The sequence below is a fragment of the Trichosurus vulpecula genome, chromosome 8 (genome assembly GCF_011100635.1).
Source record: "Trichosurus vulpecula isolate mTriVul1 chromosome 8, mTriVul1.pri, whole genome shotgun sequence".
In the NCBI taxonomy this organism is placed as follows: Eukaryota; Metazoa; Chordata; class Mammalia; order Diprotodontia; family Phalangeridae; genus Trichosurus; species Trichosurus vulpecula.
The window spans coordinates 194,340,922-194,366,031 of NC_050580.1; the positions used below are offsets into that span (position 1 = coordinate 194,340,922).

Consider the following 25,110-nt stretch of genomic DNA (forward strand, 5'->3'; position numbering starts at 1 on the left):
GGAAAAGGAAAGGACTTGGGGAGAGTATATATCGTCTCTTTAAGTGCTGTCTTCTACCCCTTTCCGTCCCTCTTCTTCAGTCTCCTGTCTTCTCCTCCTCTACTTCCATCCCTTTTCGTAAAGATCTCTAACTGCTCTGTACACATAGGAGCCAGGAGTAGCTTTTCCAGAGTCCCACAGGCAAAAAGCGAAATCTTGAGAGCAGCTTCCAGAGAAAATTGTATGCAGGAGACCTGGCTCCCAATGCTCAGATCTCCAACCTGGCTCCTGCTGAGAGGGCTAAGTCGTGGGCTACAGCCTGGTTGGGAGTTCCTGGGCTGAGAGCCTCAAAGCAGCACCCAAGGGAACCGGCGCCCTCTGCTCGGCTCCGCCCCACCCCACCTGGCTTTGGGTCCATTGGCTGGGCCCTTCCCCGACCCACGCCCATTGACTAGGACAGCCTTGGCTAAACGCAGGCGCAGTGAGGCAGCCTACACCGCCGCTTCAGCACCAGAGACCGGACAGCGGCGCCGCCCACGGGCATGGAGAGAGGAGACAGCAGCGGCCCTAGCCAGGGTCCGGGCCCCGGCTCCGCATCCACCCTTGGCCCCAGGGCGGAGCAGCCTCCTGAAGAGCAGCACCTAGCCCCAGACAGCAGTCCCCTAGACAGGTAAGGCACACCATGACCCAACCCAACCTCCCACGTCTTCATGAAACCTTTCCCACAATCTGGACAGCCGCAGGCAGCCTTCATACATTCTCTTCACCCTCCCCATCGCGGTGGCCACCTTCCATAGTTCCCCGTCATCACTTCCACACGCTCCTCCATGCCATCCCCCATATACACCATTCCCTCATTACTCCTGCATGTCTTTCCCCAATCTCAACATTTTTCCCTGCCCCCATCTCCAGTCCTGCCCATCTTCCTTATCTCCCACCCTGTGGAACTGACCTATCTACTTCATTCCTGGCTCCTAACCCTTCTCTGGTCCCCCAGTTCCAGCCTACCCCCTCCCATCTCTGTCACTCCCAGCTCTTTATACCTTGCCCTGCATCTCCTCAGAAAACATATCCATCCTCTGTGACCATCTGTCAGGGGATGAGCTTGTGAGCTTCTGCTTTCGTGGTTGTGAAGTGTGTACTTGTGAATGTAACACTGGGGTGTGCCTTTGGGTCCTCATCTATGAATGTCTGACTATTTGCCTTTGTTCATCATTTTGACAAGTTGCATGTCCATGTGTGCACCTGTGATTTTGTTTGTTTGAGTCTCTGCCCCACCTATGGCAGTCACATACACAAAGTTGAGCCCAGGTAGGCAGACCCAGGGTCTCAGAACTGCACCTGGCACTGATGGAAAGAATCAGTGTTCTGGAAATGAGTCCAGTGTTCACAGCACAGAGAAGCAAATCTACAACTTGCTTTGACGATTAAAACCAACTGTGCAGCCATTCTCCTCACATCTGATTATTTCTTATGTATATGACCAGAGCTCCCTAAAGGCAGAGTGGGCAGTAATATATACCATATAGTTATGGCCCTTTGAAAGGTCTTACTTTTTCCCACATATCTCCCTCTGCCGAGGTACTACCCTCCTTTCCAATCTGAGAAGTTAGACTCTTTGATCTTGACATCAAATGTGGGGACCTTGTCTCTAGAAGGCCACTGTTAAATCACACATGTTACCTATGAAGGGGGAGGGGAAGGCAGGAGTGGAGAGAGAAGAGATGTGGTAAGACTATTATTACATTTTTTCTGTATTAGGAAGGTATTGCCTTGAAAAGCATAATAATCCCGTCCTTGAGAGAATGGATGAAAAGCAATCCAATAAACACTATATTTGAGCCTGCGCTATATGAAAGTCACTCTGCTAGGCACTGTAGGGAGTACAAAGATGAATAAGACAGTCTCTTCCTTCAAGAACAGGTTAACAAGAAGGAAAAATATATTAAACAAAAAAAAAACCTATAACACAAGCTGGCTTGTGAAAATACAGTAAGTAAAATGTACAATGGTAAAGGCACTCAGAAAAAGGAAAAAAATACAGAATAAGTAAGTTTCGGTGATGGGGGAAAGAACCTCCACCTCTTCCCCAAGGAGAGTGAGAAGAAGCCGTCAGGGAGATGGCTTTAAGAGAACCCAATCACAGGACCATCTGATCTTACACAAGACAGAAATTGCTGTTGTTGTTCAGTCACTTTAGTCATGTCCAACTCTTCGTGACCCCTTTTTGGGGGTTTTCTTGGCAAAAATATTGGAGTCATTTTGTCATTTGCTTCTCCAGTTCATTGTACACATGGGGGACTGAGGCAAACAGGGTTAAGTGATTTGTCCAGGGTCACCCAGCTAATAAGTATGTGAGACGGTATTTGAACTCAGAAAGATAAGTCATCCTGAATTCTATCTACTGTGCCACCTATCTACCCCAAGACAGAAATTAAGAGGTGATTATTTGCATTACATAAAAACCCACATTTCACTCTATTTCACTACAGGGTATTTAAAAATAGCTCCTCTTGCATTTATAATTATTCAACTTAAGGGGAAAATAAAATATTTTTACACATTTTGGCTCCATCAAGTTTGGTTCCATCCAGTGCTTTGCACAATGTCTGGCATGTAGTAGACGCTTAACAAATACTGATGGATTGAGCAAGTAAAATATACCTGTGCACCTATCATTCCCCATCTAAACGAATAGCTATGTGGCATGATGGAAAGAATGATGGATTTGGAGTCAGGAAGACAATGACTGTTAATCCCTTTGGCTTGTGGGCTGAAGTCCATGTATGTACATGGTATTCCTTCCCCCATTCATCAGCCTGCTGGATCTCTCCAAGACAGGCAAGCAAATCCAGGAGGTTAATCATCACAATCAGCCTTAGACTTCTTTCCTGGGAACTCAGAGGGCTAGAGGAGATCATCTTTCCGAGGGTGAAGAGGCTAGAGTACTTAATTCTTATTATTACTGGATCAGGCCAGATGATCTGTGGGAGCAGGAACTAGCGAACAGAAGAGTTTTGGTTTGAGAAAGATTTTCCTTTAAAAAGGGTGGAATTTGACTCTTTTAACATGGAGAAGCAGAAGAAAAACAGAAGGCTTGGCTCTGCTACCAGTAGAAGATGGATGAGTTCTCAAATTCTGCCAGATTGGGAGTATTAGGTACATTCAGGAGTTGAGGTTTCTGGAAAAGAGAAAACAGAGCACTAAGATCTCCCCTCCTCAATTCCCTATCCAGAATAAATGGAAGATGTTAGGAATATTGGGAATGGGAGGAAAGGATACTTTTTGAAGTTAGGATCTAGGTAAAACCTGACAGAAAAAGAACAAAAGAGGTTTTAAAAAATGTTGGGACTAGGTGGGTTACTTATTAGTGATTATTGAGGTAAACTAAACATAAAGTTGCACCTTATCTCCTCCTCCTCATATGGATGCTTGGACTCTGTGGGGGGTTCTCTTCACTTCTTCCTGGGTGAAATTGAAACAATAACTTTGGTTTTTGTGGTACTGAACCTGAGGCCCATACTGGAGGCCTGATCCCCAGATAGAGTCAAACTCAGAAGCTCTAAGGCTTAAGTAGAAATCCTTTAGAGATCACTCTCCATTTTTTCTTCTACTTGCTCCCTACTGGTGGTATCATTGGACCTCTTCGAGAATGAAGGACAAACAATAACTATTCTCTATGTGCCAGTCAGATTTCTGATCTTAAAAAAGATGTTTGTCTTCCAACAGTCTGGGAAGGAAGGGGGGGGCGGTGTCTGAGTTCCAACCCCTCCCCCTAAGAATAAAACACATCATCTCTAAGCCTTCTGTGACCAGTGATGTTAGACGCCTTTTCACCAGAAAGACAAAAACAAGCTCATCTTTTATTTTCTATCTATTTATTTGGTATTTGGACAGAACATGGCCCCTCCGCATGCTGCCTCCTTTCTTATCTCCCTTTCCCCACCCCTTCTCTCATCCCATTCTAACCAGAACCCTGGCTCAGAGTCTCTCCAGTAAAGCAGCAGTGTAGGCTTTGGAATAAGAACCAGAATAAGTTCATTCAAGGGGTCTGGCCACCCCACGGGGCAGGGAGGCCTCCCAGCAGTGCTAGGAGAGAAACCCTTCCAGCCCAGTCTAGTTCCAGTGAGGCTTCCTGCAACCCCTGCAATCAGTCTATCAAGCAGTCCCTCATTGTTTCCTGTCTCTAAATGTTGATACTTTCCGCTCATGCACAATTCTGCCCATGGCAGTAAAAAACGATATTTGTTGATGTTACTTCTGTTGAACCTCCCTGAATCCACTCAGTTTAATGAATATAATACATTGCACCAGACCTGTGATTTCATTTGATTAGGAAACTATTGGTGAGGAAAATCCCTTTATTAACACTCATGGGCATTGGCTCAGCAATCTATAGCAGGGTTTTGTTTTCTTTTTTTAGGATGTGGCCCGGGGGAACTAAGAGCTTAAGTGATTAGCCCAGTATGACAATACTTGTATATGTCAGAGACGGGACTTGAACCCAGGCCTTTTGATTCTGAGGTCAGCTTTCAGGCTCATCATGCAGATTCTCCACTCAGTTTAATTCAATTCAATTCACCAAATTGCCCTATGTGCAGGACTACGTATGTACTAGATGGAATAGGAGAACAGTGAAACTATCCCCTCCTCCAGGAGCTGAGGAGACACAGTATGAGTGCACAGAACGATTATAAGAGGTAGAGATAACTAGTAACCTTGGATGAGGGAGGGAGTGTTTACGAAAGTGTTGGACATGGCTACTAAACCATGCTTTAAAGGAAACTAGGGATTCGGAGAGACTGAGGTGAGAAGGGAGAGTGTTCCAGACAAGAAAGATGATCTTTACAGAAGTAGGGGATATAAGATGGAATGTCCTGTATTAGAAGCAGCTTGTAGGCCAATTTGATTGGAACAGAGAGTGGGTAAATAAACTAATGAATGAAATTAGACTGGAAAGTCAAGCAAGAGTCAGATTGTGGTGAGCTTTAAATGCTAGCCTAAAGATCTTATGTATATCCTGCCAGCAAATATGGTACCACTGACAGTTCTTTTCTTTTTTAAAAAATATCTGGTGTTTTATTTTGCAAGTTTGTATTTTTTTTTTGGAGGGAGGAAGACAGAGCAATTGGGGTTAAGTCACGTAGCTAGTAAATGTATCAAGTGTCTGAGGCTGGATTTGAACGCAGATCCTCCTTACTCCAGGGCCAGTGCTCTACTGACTGTGCCACCTAGCTGCCCCTGCCATTGACACTTCTTGAGTATGACATGGTCAAATGTATGTTTTAGTAATATAATTTCAAAGAATTAAAAACCAAACCCAGGCCACCCAAGCTGTCTAACCCATAATAAAATAAATCCTTTGCCTAGATAGCAAAAGGGTGGGGTATGAAACTAAGTTAAATACAGACATCAGAGCCCCTCACTGCCACCACTCCATATTATCCATCTTCCATTTGCCACAGTGACTAGCTATCCAGAGGGACCCTGAGACTCTAGAAGACCTAGTACAAGATGGTGGCCCCTACTTCTCCAACACTGCTGTAGGTATAAGGGCACATTTGTGGCCCTGGGATGGCCTTACTGACTCCTGTCTCTTCCTTCTGATCCTGATTCTTTTTTGCTTTCTCTCTCCAGTTCCCAGACTGAGGGCCCAGTGCCTGATCCAAGCCAGGAGAGAAGATGCCCTCTCCACCGATGCCCAGTTACCACACCCCTCATCTCTTCAGGCCCCTTGCCAGTTTCAAGTACCCTCCAACCCCAGGGTCAGAACTTATCCAGTCCCTCAGGTCCTCCCCGATTCTCTTATCCCCGGGCCCAGCAGGAGTACCGAGGTGGCTACACCTTGCCTGGGCCTGGGGACAGAACTGCCCTGTGCTCCCACCACTCGAGCCTCAGCCCCTCCCCTGTCCCCTCACAGAGGGATGGCTCCTGGAAGCCCAGACCTGTGCAGCACCATGTGGTAAGCGTCAGGTAAGGAGTGAGATTAGGGTGGGGTGGGGTAGGGAAACAAAAAAAAAATAGCCTACCCTCTTTCTATAAGATTAAACTAGAGATTGAGAGCCCAGGTCTCGGCACTCCTGGATATGGAAGTTCCAGGGGTACAAGGATGCTGGGGATAGGGCTCCAGACTGGAGAACACACAGGCTTGAATGCAGCTAGAAGAAAGATTTAGGACCTGGACAGAGAGATCTGGTAATGAACTGAAAGGGTTAATGCCATGCTTCTTGTTTCTATAAAAGAAATAACTCTCTAATTAGCTATTTTTCTTATCTGCAGGCATGAGCAGGCTTTTCGGATACCAAGGAGGTAAGAACTCTGTCTTCCTTTACCCCTTCCTATCTGCCATCATGTTCTTCCCCTGCTGGGAGTCACTTTCTTGGCTACAGCTTTCCCCTATGACAGTATTTCCCAAATTATTGGCCCCATGGACAGAACATGTAAGAGCAGAGTTCTCCAATGAATGTTTTGGATAGCTCTCCACAGGTAGGGGATAAATGCTTTTGAAAATCAACCTTAAGGCTAAAGAATCCCTTCTGCTGTTTTTCACATTTTGAAGTGGAGGTGGGGTGCACGTGTGGCCCATATGTGCAGAGGGAAGGGAGATAGGGGGTGTCTCTTGCCCAGGGCTGTGCTTTTTCTTGATGGACACTGACATCAGTGAGAATGGAGAATGAGAATAGCCTGTGGCTTGGCACAGTCCCCTTCAGGGCAGAAGGTGAGCCTTCTTACTGGGCTGGTAGGATAAATGGTCCCCAACTGAAGCATTCACTAGCATTTAAATGTTCTCATGGAATCCCTACTCACATCACAGGTTGCATGAAAGACACTTGGGAAAATGCATTAAAGCTACATGAGCAGGAAATGCCCTCAGCCTCCTACCCTGAGGAACCCTTTTCTGCTGAGTCCCAGAGTACCAATGGGTACTCAGCTCCCACTCATGCCTTGGCTCCCCTCCCTTCCAGCTACTCCCAGCTGATTGCTGAGTGGCCCCTGGCTGTGCTGCTGGTGTGCCTGTCCATTGTCTTGCTCTGTACAATAGCTGGGCTGCTGGGCGGACAGATGCCTGACTTCTCAGAGCCCTTACTGGTGAGTGACAGAGGGACAAGGAGGGAAAAGCAGAAGTCTCAGCTCTTCTTCCCACAAGACAGAGAGAGATGGGGTGGAGTCAGCTGGGGGGAAATGGTGCCTGGGTAAGGAGTTGGGCTTTGAAGCATCAGAGGGAATGGACAAAAGTTAGAGAGAAAGGGAAACATTCCGGATAAAAAAAGATCGCTACTCAGTGATCAGGTGATCCAGGTGGGGCTTCATCTCTTTTGGTCTTTCCGTTAGGGGGAGCAGGGCAGAGAATGGGAAATGGGAGACAGACTGGTGGCTTGTGGAACTAGGAAGGAAAGGAAAAAAGGGAAGTCCTAGTTGGAGGATTTATCTCCACACCCCATCAATCCTGCCCTTCCTGTGAACTTCACTGCAGGGCTTTGAGCCTCGGGACACAGACATTGGGCGAAAACTGGCAGTCTGGAGAATTGTGCAGGAACTCACTGGCCACAAGAAGGTGTTCTCATTAACCCCTGACCCTGACCTGAATAGGTATGGGCCATGGCATGGGGAGGGTGGGATATCTGTGTCCCTGTAAGACCACATGCCTACTATGGTCACACACACACACACACACACACGCACACACACACACACACACATATATATACACATACAACCTCAGGTAACTTCTCAAAGGGAAGCAGCAGCATATGTTTTGGATCCACTGAGGGACCATATAACCCAGCTGACCTGTCTCCTTGGCCCCTTCTCCTTGAGTTAACTGTCAATAGGTTAAGTTACTCATTACCTAGACTTGCTGGTGGTTTCCCTGGGATGGGAACTTTCTCTATCTCAGTTCTGACAGCTCTATTACTATGAGCCCCCTGGACTGGGGCAGTGCCCAGGAAGGGCTGGCCCGGCCTCGTAGGATGGTGGAATCCTGGGAGGACAGAGGACAGGATGGCTTCTTCTGTGGCCCCCCAGGTGAGTGGCATCTTGGCCAACCCCTCCCTGCCTTAGTCTAACCCGCCCAGCTCCTTCTTCTGCTCCCTCCCCTGCCTCCCCAAATAGGTCACTCATTATCTCTAAGCTTTCTGTGGCCAGTGCAGTTTCCCATCATATTACCACAGGTACAAGGATGTACTTACTTTTTATTTTCTGCCCACTCAACTTGGTATCTAGACAGAACACAGCCTCTCCATGTGCTCCCTACTTCCTTCCTTCCTCCCCCATCCCCCCACGCTGGATCAGGTTCCCCTTAACTGCAGCAAAACATTTTTCCCCCCGGAACTTTGACAATAGCAGGATGGGGCAGATGAAGGCTGGGCATGAGAAATATGATCAAGATTTTAGTGAAACAAAAAGAAGAAACAAGAGGAGGATTGGTAGGTACTATGAGGTAAGCCATAGGTCAGGTTCATGAAGACCAGTTGGAGTAAAGAAGAAGAGACAGGTTGCAAAGCAAGGGGTCAATGATGTCCAGGGAAGTTAGTCAGCAGGTCCTCTTTGAAAACAAAGGGCAAACACAACCTGTGAGTAGCCCGAGCTGCCTGAATGGGGATGCAGGCAGTTGGGTAGTTCAGCTAGTCCTCTCCCTCTCGCTCTCCTTCTCCCTCTCCCTCTCCTTCTCCCTCTCCCTCTCCAAAGGAAGATAGATGTTGATGGCTGGAAGCTGCCCAGTTAACTTGGGATTTACTGGCTAGATTCTTTCCTTCCTTCCTTCCTTCCTTCCTTCCTTCTGTCCTTCCTTCCTTCCTTCTGTCCTTCCTTCCTTTCCCCCCTCCCTGCCTTCCTCCCTCCCTCCCTCCCTCTTTCCCTCTTTCTTTCACTCTTTTCCTCTTAAACCTATGTCACTCTGGAGCTCATAGATTGGACCACAATAGGTCCCTGCCCAGGCTATATTTTGGGTCCTCCTAGCTCACAATGAATCTTAGCAGTAACTATTTCTCTTTTGACCAGCAACCCTGAGGGTCTTCCCCTCCCAGTTTGATTTTTTTTCTTTTAAATTAAAGGGGCCACCCCTTGACTCACTTCTTAAAGCGGCCTATTTACTGAATGGGCATGACCTCACTCAAAGTGAGAACCTGAAAAGGCCTTAGCCTAAAAGGGCCAGGGTCTCCCATTGCATTCTGGACCATCTCCAGTCATCCTGATGAATATCTGTCCACTGAACCCAGATGACTCTGGAGGAGAAAGTGAAGTTGGTGACCTTGCACAGCCTTCCCTCACTCAAATCAAAGTCAACTGCAAGTCATGTCATCATTTCCCTGATGCCATGGTCCTCTTCAAAAATGAAGGACAAACACAACAACAAGTCAGCAGGGATCAAAAGCATAGTTCAAGAGAATAGGAAACCCAAGATCAAGGGACCCAGGCAGAGAGCCTGAGCAGCAAGGGATCAGAAGCACAGGTTGAAGAGGTAGGACAGGATCTAAGCAAGAGAAGTGGAGCCCCAGCAACAAAAATGGAGCTTATGGTACCAAGCCACCTCCCTTCTGAGGAAAAGACTCCTGAAGAATATTTTTTTAAATCTGGGGCCAGAGCTGTTTGTGATTGCAAGAACTTTTGAATTTTTGGATTGTAGCAAGGCAGCTTTGGTTACTTTCTGTTGCCCTGGGCCAACTCCCTATGTCCCATGGACATAGGAACCAGTTAAAGGGTTGGGAACTAGATGAATGAGCATTCAGGTATGCTGAAAAGGGATACCACCCCAAGAATTTCATCTTAAGGACAAGTATAAAATGATCTGTCCCTGAATTGACAGGGACTGTACAACTCCCAGTAACAATTTGATTCCCATTTAAGAGGCAATTGGGTCAGCCTCGGTTTCTCTTTAAGGAAAACCCCAAGTCCTATCCTACCTGAGACTAGAAGGGCAACAAGAGGACACTAGGAATCAGAACTGACTTTCACCCCTTCCTGCCTTATCCTGCAAGCCCAGACTAATCTTGGCCCTTTTCTGTGCCTCAATTTCCCACTTATCACACATACAGATAGGGATGATTCAGCCTCCCATGGGGGTATTAGGGTCCGGAGGGGTCCATAAGACTGAAGGGTTAAGTTCTTGGAGTTTGTGTTGCAGAGAACAGTTACTCGCAGTTGGTGTTCATGTCCACCACAGCCGGCAGCCTGTGGAATCTGCAAGCCATTCAGTCCATGTGTCGAATTGAGCAGGAGAAGGTGAGCCATCTGGGTGTGTGGGGAGGGGATGGTATGGAGAGAGAGCAAGGGTGGGGAGAGGATTGGGCAGGATAATGGGTGGCCAGTTTAGGAAAGGAAAAGCTCCCAGGAGGCAGCTGACCCTATTCTAAATGTGAAATCCCATGTAAAGTACAAACCTGGCTCCTAGCATCCTGCTTGCCCTCACCCTCTATTCCTCCTACCCTTGACTGCGTATGCCTGCTTCCCTCCACTCCCCTCCCATTCCATTGTCCCCAATTAAATGACCAAAAGAGTGACCTTGTTGTTCATTGGGTTCTCCGAAGAGTCCTTGATAACTTCCACTCCTCAAAGGGACAGGCTTCTTTTCTAAGATAGAAGCCAGGGGGTCACTTAATGAATTAACGTTAGGTAGGAGCCGAGGGCATTGGTCCCAGTCTCCTCAGCCTCCTCTCAGCCTCTACAAGGAGATGCGTCTAATCCTTGGGCTACCCCATCAGAGCCATTTGAGATTCCTGAGGTCTTCTACTTCTGTCCTTCTGCAGATCCGCTCCCACGCCCATTTCAGGGACCTATGTCAGCGCACCTCGGCTGACGAGTGCTGCCCCAGCTGGTCCATAGGCAACTACATTGCTGTGCTCTATAATCGCTCCTCGTGCCTGGACATCACCCAGGGGGACATTGTCCGCATGCTGGCTCTTCTACGGGCCTGCGCCCCTTATTACCACCGTGGTACCCTAGTGCCGGCCTGCCTGGGTACCCAACGGGAGAAGCACCCGCTCTGTACCCATGTGCCTGAAAAGTGTGCCCGAGTCAGTGCCATCTACCAACTCCTGCACTTCCTAGTCGATCGAGATTTCCTGAGTCCCCAGACTGCTGACTACCAGGTGCCCTCCCTCAAGTACAGTCTTCTCTTCTTGCCTACCAAGAAGGGGGCCTCCATGATGGGCATCTACCTGGACAATCTGGCCTCCTCCTGGGAGCTCTTCGACAACTACACCTCCATCACAGGAATGGACCTAGGCCTCAAGCAGCAGCTGTTTCAGCACTACCTAGCCCGGGACACAGTGTACCCTGTGCTGGCTCTTGGTGCCATCTTTCTCAGTATCTCCTTGTACCTCCGCTCCCTCTTTATCACACTTATGGTTTTGCTGGCGGTGGTAGGATCCCTGCTAGTTGCCTTCTTCCTGTACCGGGTGGCTTTCCGCTTGGCCTACTTTCCCTTTGTCAATCTGACTGCTGTTGTCTTGCTCAGCAGCATCTGTGCCAATCACACCCTGGTCTTCTTTGACCTGTGGAGCCTCAGCAAGAGCCAGCTCCCCTCCTCTGGGTTCCCCCAAAGGGTCAGCCATACCATGCATCATTTTGGCTACTTGCTCTTGGTCTCTGGTCTCACCACAGGCACAGCCTTCTATGCCAGCTACTTGAGTCACTTAACTGCCATCCGATGCTTTGCCATCTATATGGGTACTGCTGTGCTGGTCAATCTGGCCCTCATGCTCACATGGTTGCCCTCCTCCATGGTGCTGTATGAGCGTTACCTAGCCCCTACCTGTGCAGATAGGCCCCAGGGATACTGGGGTGGCAGTAGGCACCGGAGGTTAGCCTTGGCCCTGCAGCGGCAGCTTCGTGCCCTGCAGCGGGCCCTAACAGGCACCTCTCATCTGCTCTTCCAGAGGCTGCTGCCTTGTAGCGTCATTAAATTTCGTTACATCTGGATCTGCTGGTTTGCCGCACTGGCAGCAGGAGGCGCCTACATCGCTGGCTTCAGTCCACGGCTGCGGCTTCCCACTCTGACGATGCCCAGGGGACAAGTCTTCCGACCTAGCCACCCCTTTGAGCGCTTTGATGCTGAATACCGTCAACAATTCATGTTTGAACGTCTGCCTCAGGGAGAAGGTGGGCACATGCCCGTGGCAATGGTGTGGGGCATCCTCCCTGTAGACACAGGTGATCCCTTGGATCCCCGGAGCAATGGCACTCTGGTGAGTGACCCAACTTTCTCTGCCCGTGGTCCTCAGGCCCAGCGTTGGCTACTAACACTTTGCCACCGGGCTCGCAATCAGAGCTTCTACTATGTTGAGCAGGAGGGGGAGCCCACTCTCTGTTTTGTGGAGGAGCTGCAGCGCTGGATGGCTGGTCATCGGTGTGCCTACCATGGCCCTGGTCTCTGCTGTGGCCATTTCCACTTCCCCTTCGGTCCCCAGCTCTTCCTGCATTGTCTCAAGATGATGGCCCTGGAACAGAGTCCTGATGGAGGCCGGGACTTGGGGCCTCGGTTTGATGCTCAGGGCAATCTGGTGGCCCTGGTTCTGCAGTTTCAGACTAATTTCCACTATAGTGTGGATTACAGCCAAACCCACCGCTTCTACCTGGAAGTGAGCCGCTGGCTCGAAGGAGAGCTGAGCACAGCCCCTGGTGGCCTGCGCAATGGTTGGTTCACCAGCCGCCTGGACCTCTACAGCCTCCAGCACAGCCTGAGCACAGAGCCTGTGGTGGTCTTGGGCCTGGCCATTGCCCTGTCCTTTGCCATACTCCTGCTGGGCACCTGGAATGTGCTACTCAGTCTGTTTTCTGTAATAGCCATCGCTGGTACCGTGATGCTTACTCTGGGACTGCTAGTGCTTCTAGAGTGGCAGCTCAATGCTGCTGAGTCTCTCTTCCTTTCAGCTGCCGTGGGCCTTTCCGTGGACTTCACCGTGAACTACTGCATCTCCTATCACCTCTGTCCCCACCCAGACCGGCTCAGCCGAGTGGCGTTCTCCCTACGCCAGATGAGCTGTGCCACTGCTGTAGGAGCCTCTGCCCTCTTTTCTGCAGGCGTGCTCATGCTGCCTGCCACAGTCTTGCTCTACCGCAAGCTAGGCATCTTCCTCATGATGGTCAAGTGCCTCAGCTGTGGCTTTGCCAGCTTCTTCTTCCAGTCCCTCTGCTGTTTCTTTGGGCCTGAGAAGAATTGTGGCCAGATCCTCTGGCCCTGTGGCCGCCTGCCCCGGGACTATGGAGTCCATGAGCCTGGTAGGGAGAAGACTGCCCGCCACCGCCCGGGGCCTGCTGGGGTCTCTTCAGCTGCATTCATTGAACAATATGAGCTCCAGCCCCTCGCCCGCCGCCGCAGCAACAGCTTCGACACCAGTACAGCCACCAGCAAGCTGTCCCATCGTCCCTCCGTGCTGTCTGAAGATCTTCAGCTCCAAGAAAGTCATTGCTATCCCCGGGCCCCTCTGCCACCTGCCTGCCAGGAAACTCTAAGGCCCGAACCCCAGGAGCCACTTTTGGACCATCAAGCTGTCTTTGGCCAGTGCCCAGCTCTACAGACCTCCTCCCCTTATAAGGACAGTAGCCCAGCCCCCAAAGTCTGGGCTGGAAAGGATTCCCAGAGTTTGGATGCTGTGACTCCACAGTCCACAAGCCAGCCTGTCACGCCTACTCATTCCTCCAAGGCTGAGGTGGAGGAGCCCCCTCGCTGCCTCTGTTCCTCAGCCAGCTCTCTGGAGGGGCTCAGTGTCTCAGATGAGACCTGCCTCAGCGCCTCAGAGCCCAGTGCCCCAGTTCCAGATTCAGCTGTCTCCTCCCCAGAGGTTCAAGATGTGGCTAGGTCTCCAGCTCCAGAAAGGGGTCAGCTGAATGGAAAACGTGAGACTCTCTGGCTGGCCCTGCGGGAAACTGTCTATGCCCCATCCTCACCTGCTTCCCACCAGAGCAGCTCTTCCTGGAAGGGCCGTGGTGGCGTTGGGGGCAGCCCTGTCGTGCTGCCCAATAGCCAGCCCAATTTGCCCGATGTATGGCTCCGCAGATCTAGCACCCAAAATTCTGGTTATAGCAGCTGAGACTGCTTGAACAGAAAGACGACTGAAGAATGAAAAGGCCGGATTGGAGCCTGAAGTTGCCACCATGAACCAACATATAAATGTTGCACCAAACTGATAGGGATGCTTAAAGCCCTGCCAGATGGTCTCGTTATGGTATTGACTCTCTACTCTCGACTTGAGTAGTAACAAGCTAAAAGGTTCTCCAGAGGAAAAAGTTGGATTGTCTTTATGATGCTGGCTAAGTGTGGGCCCTCCGGTCCCTAGAAGAGGAAAAAGGGACACTTCCTGTGGAAGGTGTTACGAAGATAAGGCAGGAGGGGAAGTGCAATAGATAGCAAGACAAATCCCAGCAGGAGACTCTGTGCCCTGGCTGAAGAAGAAACCCCCCCCCCAAAAAAAAATGCTTTCCAGAGCTGTATTCCCATGGTGCTTCTTTAGTACCAGGTATAGAGCCTTTGGGAATTAACCAAGAAAATCCCTCCCAAGGCTTCCGGGACTTCTTACTGACCAGAAAAACAATGCAGGCTTTCCAGCAGCCTCCTGGAGCCTAGACTCACACTTCCTTTGGGGAACTGCTCAGAACTGTCTCATATTCCTTTTTCAAATAACGTTTTTGTCCCCAGAGTTGAGCCCTAGGGTGTCTGTATGACAGCTACCCTTGCCCCTTCAGTTTTATGGGTCTGACCAGAAAATTTCCTGAGACCTGAGAAGTGTATAACCAGGGAGAGGGAGGAAAGGGTCTCTTTTGTGGGTTTCTTTGCTGAGAACAAGAAAAGTTAGCTCTGGCAATGACTCTGTGTTCCTTGAGTTGGAAAGCGCGCTTTCTATCCCTGACGCACTGCGTTTTGGATTCAGTTCAACATTTCAACGAATACACATCAGGTCCCTACAAGTACATCCGCCTCACACCAGCTGTGACGCTCAGCCTAGGTTTGATATTTGGAACAAAGTGAGGCACTTGAAAGGCAGTTAACAAAAGGAGGTTTGCTTTGCCCTAGCACAGCAAGGATATGCAAAAAGGACACAGTGATTTTCAGATACTCCAGAGGCAGCCCCCTCATCTCCATATGGAAACTCTAGTTATCAGGGCAGGATGTGGTAAAAGATGTGGGAATTTGAGGACTCTTCAGAAATCCAGCAAGTCAGGAGCTCTGACTGCCTGGGGCTATGACAATTTATGCCTGTAGGTGGCCAGGAAGCTTTTTAGGAGACTCTGGGGCCATCTGGGTCCTAGGAAAAGCTTTGTAAACCAAAACTCTAAGGATTAGAGAAGGAGGAAAGGAAAGGCCTGGGACTCCCCATGTTGGCAAGAAGCAGGAAGCCGTATAGCCCAGCTTCCTCACCATCCCAAACTCCTCCAAACAGATCTAAAAAACACACCAGATCAAATACAGATGGGAAAATCCATAAAAAGTCATAGTGAGTTATCTGTCCAGCCCAGATCAGCATATAGAAAGAGAGAAAATTCTGTAGACACTGGGGTGGGATCTGGCCAGGAGTATGCTATATATGGGAGCCCAGGAAGAGGCTCTGCCTCAGGGCAAGAGGAGGGCCCAGACTCATACCAGGAAACTGTATGCAGGGTGCAGAAACAGGTGTCAACTGGCAGCTTTAGTGTCCATCTAGGCCACAGATCCAGGGTAGACAAAGAGAGGATGTGCATCCAGGAAGGGAGGATAGATACCTTTTTATAGGACCTATGATTTCACCCATGTAAGGAACCCTGTAAGGAGTTTTGACCAATGTAGATTGATGCCTTTTCTGCAATTTAGAGTAGAAAGCTGCCTAGCCCACTGATATGTGAAAAGACGTGCCTCTGACTCCAGATTTCTATCCATTGTGTCACATTGTCTTGTGTGTGCTTGTGTGTACAAGGTGGAACTCCAGCTGTGCTTGGATGAAAACTAAGTGTACTAAAAGGCAGAGGTGGGCAGGGTGTGCCTTCCAGGCCTGGGGGAAAACCTACACGAAGACATCAAGATGGGAGCTGGAGTCTCCCACTTGTGAAGAGGCATCATTTTGACTGGAATCCTTATCCTGGAGCTGCTCCTGATCTCTGCAGGGGTCTGCTTTAATACCAGACAGAAGAATATCATTCAGCGTGGGTTCTCCCCACTACTCTGATTCTACCACTAACGTCAAAGAACCTTGAGAGATTTTTTGATTGCTATGAGGTCTGACATTTTCTGATGGTGTAATCATTAACTTTCATTCATTTGGAGCTCCCGAGTCAGAAAGACCCAGATTCAAGTTTTGCCTCTGGCATATGTTGGTTAGGCAACCCTGGACCACTTATCTCCATGTCTCAGGCTACTCCCTAAAGAGCAGGCTGCAGTGGTGTTGCTGATACACTGCTGTTTGGTAGAAGAAGCTTCTGCACCCGGAATTCCCAACACCAATCAAATCACTGCTCCTGATGGGGAAAAAAAAAAATGAAGAAATGAATCCTCTGGTAAGGGCAGGGGTTTCAGTTAGGTTAGGAGCTGGGAGTACAAAGAGGGGTACACTCTGCTTTCAAAGAGATTGTGACTTAGTTGAAAAGACAGACTGTATACATTAAAAGATCAATAAAAGTACACTATTTTATGGAAACCTGTGAAACAACCCGACCTTGAGAACGCCCAATAAATGGTATGGAGGGTAAATGTTTTAACAGTTTAGTGAAAAGAAGATTCAATCACCAACTAAGCAACTGGCCTCAAGAAGAATTTAGTTTGGGAAAGATGGGATTTAAATAAATAGGGAAAATGGGGGAAGGGAATTCCTGACACGAAGGTGGGAATGGGCAGATTATGTGCAGGGACCTGATTTGGAAAGATCCTAAGGCTTTAGAGGGAAGTGATGAGATATAAAGTTGGAGAGGTGAGCAAGGGAAGAGGCTGCAGGGAGCCTTGAATGCTAGGCTAGGGTTTAGACTTTGTTCCGTCAGCACTGAGGAGCCAATAAAGGATTTTTACTATTATTATTATGAATTATCATCATCACCATCATCTTTGCTGATGCTACGTTACAGGAACTGCACCAAGCATTTTACAAATATTGTCTCATTTTGTCCTCACAACTCTGTCATTACATTACATTTTACAGATGAGGAACCTGACTTACCCAGTAAGCACCTGAGGCCAGATTTGAATTAAGGTCTTCCAAATTCCAGGCCCAGTACTCTATCCACTGTGTCACTCAGCCACCCCAATGTCATAAGCAAATAAGATGAAATAAGCATTACTTCCAGGACCCAGGAGGCAGCTTGATGTTGCCAAAAGAGCACTGGAACCAAAGAACTAGTCAGGAGATTCAAGTCTGCTTATTACTTGTGCAACTTTGGACATATCACTTCACTTCCCAGGGCCTCAGTTTCTTCATTTGTAAAATGAAAGGCTTGGATCTCTAAAGTCCTTCTAGCTCCAGGTCTATGATCCTGATCTGGCAATGGTCTCTAAGACGGTACTGTGGGTGCACCAGCACCCTCTTAGGTCAAGTTTGATTCCAAGATGAAATGAGGCACTTGTGAGCTATGTGCAGGAGAAATTGGAGATAATCAAGGGAAGGAACTAGCATTATTCAGAGGATAAGAAAAGTCTTCTTGCAGAAGAAGCTGAGACTTAAAGGAAGCCAGGGAAGGTAGGACATGGAGATGAGGACGGAGAGAGAGTTTCAGGTATGGAGGGATTAGCAAGTGCTTGCAGGGGATGCCACCATCACTGGATTTCAGAGTTTGAGGAGGAGTGTAAGGTATTAGTGTTTAGGTAATAAGGCCAAAAAGAGGATTTTTATATTTGATCCTAGAGGCAGTAGGAGCTACAGTATTTGATTAAACAGGAGGTGACATGGTGAGACCTATGCTTTAGGAAGATCATTTGATTGCTGAGTGGAGGATGGTGTGCCAACAATGTGGCTAGCAGCTACCGTAGCTGTGTAAGACCAACAACACCAGCACACAGGAGGGCTGCTAACACAGGTTCTTTGATCTGCTTTTCTAAGGAAAGCAACTTTAGGGGGTTAACAATTTCAGTTTAATCACACATACATATATCATTCACTTAGTTCAGGGGGAAAAGATCAGCCTTCTGAGCTTCGGGGCAAATACAAACAGAAATTACAAACATCAGCAGACAGATCTTGTCTGATTCAAATCACAATTCATAGTTACCAGAGAAGCACCAACATCTATTCTTCTGGGTTACTAAGCTGTGGGGGGAGGGGGGAGTTCAACGGCTTGCCCAGAGTCTAATCACCCACATTTTTCCAATGAGTGTGCCCCCAAAAGTCAAATGCCAACTTGGGCTCTTATATACCCATCACAGGGCCCTGGGGCACTTGATTACCTTAGTGCTGAGAAGCACTCAAATAAAGAACAGTGAAAAGTCCCATTTAGGATGTGGGAAAGTTAGTTAATCTCTAGTACCACCTTATACATGGTTTCTAATCAATGACTCCCAATTGTCTTAGTGAAGAGAAACATTCCAAGTTAAAAAAAAGATGCCACTTTACCTGCACCATTCAAACAAAGGCCAGACTCATTAAAGGCACTTAAGAGCAGAACAGCAAAAAGCCCTACCTTGATTGACACTACAGATAAACTGGAGTAGGAAGGGATTGGAGGAGGGAGATCAACCGGCAGGCTATTGAAATAGTTCAGGTATGAGGTGATGAGGACCTATACTAGGGTAGTGGTAGTGTCAGAAGAGAGAAGGGGAATATACAAGAGGTATCATGAAGGTGAAAACAACAGGATTTGTTCATTAATTGGATATGGGGGGAGGGTGAGAAAGAAGAGTCAAGGATGGCACCTAGGTTGTAAGCTCTGGTGACTGGAAAGTAAGGAAGAGGGAAGGATGGGGGTGGAGAGGCAAAGGGGAGGAAGATAATGAGTTTGGTTTTCCATATGTTGAGTTTAAGGTATCTATGAGATAGTCAGTTCATTTCATTTTCTAGAATGCTCCTTTTGTGAAATCCTCCATAACTGAAGGCAAAATCTTCTATGCCTCAAGAATCCTTGGAATGTGGGGTCACTTGAGGTTGAGAAGGTAATTTGGTTTAAGCTCTGATTCAGGTCCTGGAGGAGTAGAAGAAAGAAACTTGAGTGACTATGTCTTTGCTTTTACATCCTTAGTAGGGTATACCTACTATGCCTAGGCTGGTTTACAAGATAGACCCCCAGGCAAAGGCAATATACAATCTCTTAGCTCCAGGACTAAGAGCTCTCTTGGGAATTGTATGAGTGATTCATAGTCCAATCTCACTGTTGGGATGATCATGAGTGTTTTGATGTGGGGAAGGGAAGGAATGGAGGGAGGGAAGAGAGATGCATAAAACCCAGCAGATCTGAATCCCAAATTAGGAGTGATTTCAGTAGTTTCACAGACCCTAAGAAAGAGAAGTAAGCTTTATTGTCTCAGTCATCTTCTCCAGGCCTGAACTAGAGCCCTGTCCAAAGGACTTTAGACAGATAGACAATACTTGATCACAATACTTGATCAAGATGACTATATCTACAGAATAAGAGTCAATCTGTGAGTTAGTCAACAAATATTTTAATGCACTTACTATATGAGGCATGGTTCTCTTGCTGAGGCTAAGCCAACATTCTTTCTGACAAAGGCACAGTAGCTTAGCTGGCTTTAACGTTTGGCCCCATCCATAATCATCCATCTTTAAAGAGGGCTTCACTCCTGGCATCCAGAGCTAAAAGGATTGGGAGCCACAGATTTTGACTTATGAGTTAGATCAGGGGTAGGAAACCCACAGCCTCAAGGCCACATGTGGCCTTCTAGGTCCTTGGGTATGACCTTTTGACTGAGTCCAAGTTTTACAAGACAAATTCTTTTATTAAGGGGATTTGTTCTGTGACGTTTAGATTCATTCAAAGGGCCACACTTGAGGACATAGAGGGCTGCATGTGGCCTCAAGGCCAAAGGCTCCCCCCGCTCCCCACTTCCCCCCAGCTAGATAGTCAAAGCAAGTTGTCCATGTGCCAAAAACAAAACAAGGACTTTTCACATCTATTAAGATCTGTGCTAACAACTAAGCCAAAAACAATGTGGGCTATTGAAGAGAGTATGGAGTAGGGTGGGGAATGGGAGATAAGAAATAGAGAATAGAACTGTCAATGGGAATTGAACTTTGACCTTCCACCCCAGAATCTTACAGAGGTACTTACAAGCCAACCTTTAGCCACCCATGTCCGTTAGAAAGCAAAGTTGTGAGATAATCCATAGAATCCCAGTTGGAAGAGACCAAAGACATCATTCAGAATGAGCTAGATAGTGCAGTGGTTAGAGTATTGAACTCAGAATAACGAAGACCTGTGATCAAATTCTGCCTCAGATACTTACTATCTGTGTGTGTATATGTGTGTATGTGGTTTGTACACAAACAACTATGTACAAACCATATACACACACATATACATATATATGATAAATAGGAAATAATCAACAGAAGAGAGATTGGGAAAGGCTTCCTGTAGGAAGTGTGATTTTTTAGCTGGGACTTGAAGGAAGCCGGGAGGCAGAAATGAGAAGGAAGAACATTCTAGGCATGGAAACAGCTAGTAAAAATGCCCAGAGCTGAAAGATGAAGTATCTTGTTCAAGGGATAGCAAGGTATCATTGGAACAGATTATGTGGAGGGGTGGGGGTGGGAAGAGGAGGTTTAAAGAATAAGAAGATTGGAAATATTGGGGGAGAGAGGGCTAGGTTGCAAACTCTGAACACCAAACAGAAGATTTTATATTTAATCTAAAAGGGGATAGGGTACCACTGGAGTTTATTGAGTAGGGAATTGATATGTTTGGACTTGCACTTTAGGAAAATCACTTTGGTGACTGAGTATTCGGAGGATAGATTTGGAGTGGGGAGAGACTTGAAGCAGGCAGACCCACCAGCAGGCTATAGCAACCACCCAGGTATGAGGTGATGATGAGAACCTCCATCAGAGTTGTGTCAGTATCAGAGGAATGAAGGGGACAGATTGGAGGGATGTTGCAAAGGTGAAATTGCTAGGCCTTGACCTGGACTGGATATGGTGGAGAAGGAGGGAAATCTAAGAAATAGTGGGGAATATAGAATAATGTCTAGGTTATGAGCCTGCAGGGCTGGAAATATGGTGGTGACCTCCATAGTAATAGGGAAATTTGGAAGAGAGGAGGGTTTAGGAGAAAAGATAATGAGTTTGGTTTTGGACATGCTGAGTTAAGATGTTTATTAGACATCTAGTTCAAGATATCTAGAATAGCCAGTGGGAGATGTGAGACTAGAGGTCAGCAGAGAGGTAAGGGCTGGATAAATAGATTTGAGAATCATCAGAGTTGAGATATTCGTTGAATCCATGAGAGCTGATGAGATCATTAAATGAAGTAATATAGAAGAAGAGAAAGGAGATCAAAGCAGAGCTCTGTGGGATGCCCATGGATAGCTGGCATGGCCTGGATGAAGACCAGCAAAGATGGAAAGGAAGAGGAGAACCAGGAGAGAAAATGGCTCCAAAACCTAGAGAAATGAGGAAAATTAAGAAGAGTGTGGCTGATAGTGTCAAAGACTGTAGAGAGGTCAAGAAGGATGGAGACTGAAAAAAGACACTAGATTTAGTAATTAAGAGGTCATTAGTAACTTTGGAGAAAACAGTTTCAATTAATAATAGGGTTGGAAGCCAAATTGCAGAGAGTTAAGAAGACATGAAGAGGAAAGGAAGTAGACATACCTATTGTAGATAGCATTCTCAGTTTAGTTATTGGGGAGGGAAGGATCAAGGAAGGGTTTTTTGAGGAGGGGGAGATGTGGGCAGATTCTTAGTCAGTAGAGAAGCAGCCAATAGACAGGGAGAGATTGAACATAAGTGAAAGAGTGAGAGAGTACATATCTATAAGGTGATAGAGGGAACAAGTTGCTATAGAAAAATTGGGATTGAATGGAATCAAGTGTGATGGCAGTAGGGGGAGAACCTGGAAGTTATAAGGAGTGTTTCAACTCCCCTACCTCAACCACTGAGTTGAGGGGAATGAGCAAAAGTACAGCCAGTGCTGGAAAGGTTGGCCAGGCAGATTGTATCTTCAGGAGGGACCTACGTCTCAGTAAGAGCCAGAAGATGGAAAGAGTGAGGAAGGAAAAGATTTAAGATGAAAGCAAGTTCATTACTTATGGAGCAGGCACTCTAAGGAGCACAGTGGAAGGATTGGGTAAGGCTTGAATGATACTTTGGGGGTGGCATTGAGGGGAATGGGACTAAGTGGGGGATAGGGAATTACATTTGGATGATGACTTACAGGAGTTCAGAATTACTGGGATGTGGAGGGTATAACCAGGTTGATTAGAGGGACCAAGTGGGAAATTGTGAACTTAATCAGTAGGGAAAAAATTTAGTGATCTTCAAAATCAATACTATTATGACATAAGAATGGAATCCTTTCAGAGCCTTGAGCAGTTTGTTTGAGGGGGCAAGAACTTGGAGCAGAAGGAATTTACAAAGAAGGAATCTACAGAGCAGGAATTTAAGCTAAAAACAGAATGATGCCAATCAGGTTCAAAACAAAGCTTTGTCTCTTGTAGGAAAAGCTTGATCCCTAAGGATTAGGGAAGAAGAAGGGTCCTGGGCCTCCTTATGTTGTGGGTGAGGGTAAAGAACCTGTGTCAGGGAAATGCTGGTAAATATTAGTTCTATTATATACCACCCCTTGATCACAAAGTCCTAAGGTTCTTCTAGAAGACCTTCAACCACTTAGATGCCTATAGGGCTTTTACTGGATAGTCCTACTGTCATGGAAAGTTCTAGGGGGAAAGGGATAAAGAAAAGAATTACAGCCTCCCTAGTCAAAGTGTCACCATGATGAGAGAAGAGAAAAAGAAAAAATGTAGAGGACAAAAGCCAAAGATGCCAACCTTTCCTTCTCTGCTTCAGAAGGCCAAATTTCAACAGTCTTGTCCATATATTGGGTGATACCAAATCTCTTCAGTTCCCTATGGGTTTTCTAATGCAAGGTATTAAAGATGAACCAGAACAGCACCAGGAACAACAAAGACACTTTATCATTAAGGCAAAATTCATGACTTCAAAGATAACCATGAATATGCCTGAATGATCCAGAATTACAGGAATTATAAGGAATTCTCTAAGTAGAAGGCAGAGAAGTTAAAGCATTTATTGAAACTCAAAAGTAGCCTTTCCCCCAAGATGGCCCTGAAGGCAAAGAAGGAAGCTGTTGTCCCCCCCAAGACAGAGGCCAAGTCCAAGGCCTTGAAGGCCAAGAAGGTGGGGTTGAAGGGTGTCCATGGCCACAAAAAGAAGAAGATCCAAACATCCCCCACCTTTCGGTGACCCAAGACACTAAGACTTTGAAGGCAGCGCAAATACCCTTGGAAAAGTGCCCCTCGGAAAAACAAGCTGGATCACTATGCCATCATTAAGTTCCCCTTGACCACTGAGTCTGCTATGAAGAAGACTGAGGACAACAATACCCTAGTCTTCATTGTGGACTTTAAAGCCAACAAGCATCAGATAAAGCAGGTGGTAAAGAAGCTGTATGACATCGATGTGCCCAAGGTCAACACACTGATCCAGCCTGATGGAGAGTAGAAGGCCTATGTCCAACTTGCTCCAGACTATGATGCTTTGGATGTTGCCAACAAAATTGGAATCATCTAAACTGTGTTCAACTATCCCACTCCACCTACAATAAAAAGTTTTCCAGTATTAAAAAAAAAAAAAAGAAACTCGAAAGTAGCAGACCCACAGACCAGTATCCCCAGTTTGACATTCTGGCAAGAACCTTCCAAAACCAGTATGCCCATTTCACAGTAGTGACCAGGAGGCCACAGAAAAACATTATGGCAGAAAGTCAAGCCATACTGGTGCTTCCCCCACCAATGCCAGGGCCCTCCAGCAAGAAGATCACCCACTGGTCTCAAGTCCCTGCTCAGCACTCTCCAGTCTCCATGAGGGTCAGTCCTACTTTTTTGTAGCGCCTGCCACTGTCACTGCCACTTCTCCTGCTTCTGCCACAATCTCCAAGCTGTGTTCCAGCTAGCTGACTGCTTCCTCTCTCCTTCAGCTCTTAACTGCTCTCACCAAGTGCCTCACCAACTTCCTCTTAGCTCTGCTCCAACCATTCAGCAAGCTCCTCCCACCACAGGCTTCATGTGGACCAGAACTCAGGCCCCTATCATTGGCTCCAGTCCTAGCCACTCCCCACAGGACCCTGAGAGCTCCACCCCTGAAGCCCACTCAAATGGGCGGGAAAGATCTTCCCATTCACTGACTGCCTTTATTTTCGGCCCCAAGATCTTTCATGCCCATTACACAGGTCAATGGGAAACTGGTGTCAATAATACCATAACAATAAAAATCTTGGGGTAAGGGGTGAAGGTCTCATTTTCCATAGCTTCTTCTTGCTGAAATTGGACTTAGAGCTGTCCCTGCCCCAAGAGTCCCACTCCAGAGGTCAGTTCTTTAGCAAGATGGCAGGAATTCCAGGAATGCTAGGTGCTTAGGCAGTCATCCAAGAGTGTAGGGTACTTAAACCTAAAGGAGACAGAACTAGCAACAAGGTTAACCAAAACAAAGAACAAAAGGGTAGGCAAGTATGGGCTATTATACTTCAAATAAAATCATCTCCATTCTGGTTGAGACTCCAATTATACAAAAATTCAATCCCATAGACTAACTCAAGTAGGAAATGTTTCTTTTCAAAGGGAACACAATAAGGAAACTAAGTTAGAAGGGTCCCATCCTGGATGGACACTAGGATTGCCCTCCAGGCCTTTTCCCCAGATACAAACTTTCATCTATTAATCACACAAGATCACCTTCCTTCTGAGTGGCTTGTGGCATTTATCAGCATCAGTCATACTTCTGGAGTCCATGAATCTATTATTATAGCCTTATTCATGGTAAAATATATGGTTCAGGGGTACAATTCAATAATTATCTTCCCCTGAATAGACAACTGTTACAGTATTGTCCTTCCCATGGGCTATGACTTCTGCAGCCTTTGGAATATCATCCAGCTTCCATTTTACCCATACCTTAACTCCCAATTTTGCTCTATCAGTAGAACCAAAGCCTTCCTTTCCTCTGAGAGCTATTTGGGAAGGAGGGTCAGTTTTCACAAAGGGTATTTTTTCAC

At 47.1% G+C, this 25,110-nt stretch overlaps 1 protein-coding gene and 1 pseudogene across 1 annotated transcript; both read left to right on the plus strand.

Annotated features, from left to right (window-relative positions):
* Positions 1-451: 451 nt before the first annotated feature.
* On the plus strand, positions 452-15,272 carry DISP2 (dispatched RND transporter family member 2). Its single transcript, XM_036769639.1, has 8 exons — positions 452-649; positions 5,617-5,952; positions 6,259-6,288; positions 6,945-7,068; positions 7,454-7,569; positions 7,877-8,004; positions 10,103-10,200; positions 10,725-15,272. Exons 1-8 carry the CDS (start codon positions 522-524, stop codon positions 14,007-14,009), a joined length of 4,245 nt encoding a protein of 1,414 aa, XP_036625534.1. The 5' UTR covers positions 452-521; the 3' UTR covers positions 14,010-15,272.
* A 7,887-nt stretch (positions 15,273-23,159) lies between these two features.
* LOC118828107 lies at positions 23,160-23,630 on the plus strand (annotated as a pseudogene).
* Positions 23,631-25,110: the final 1,480 nt, after the last annotated feature.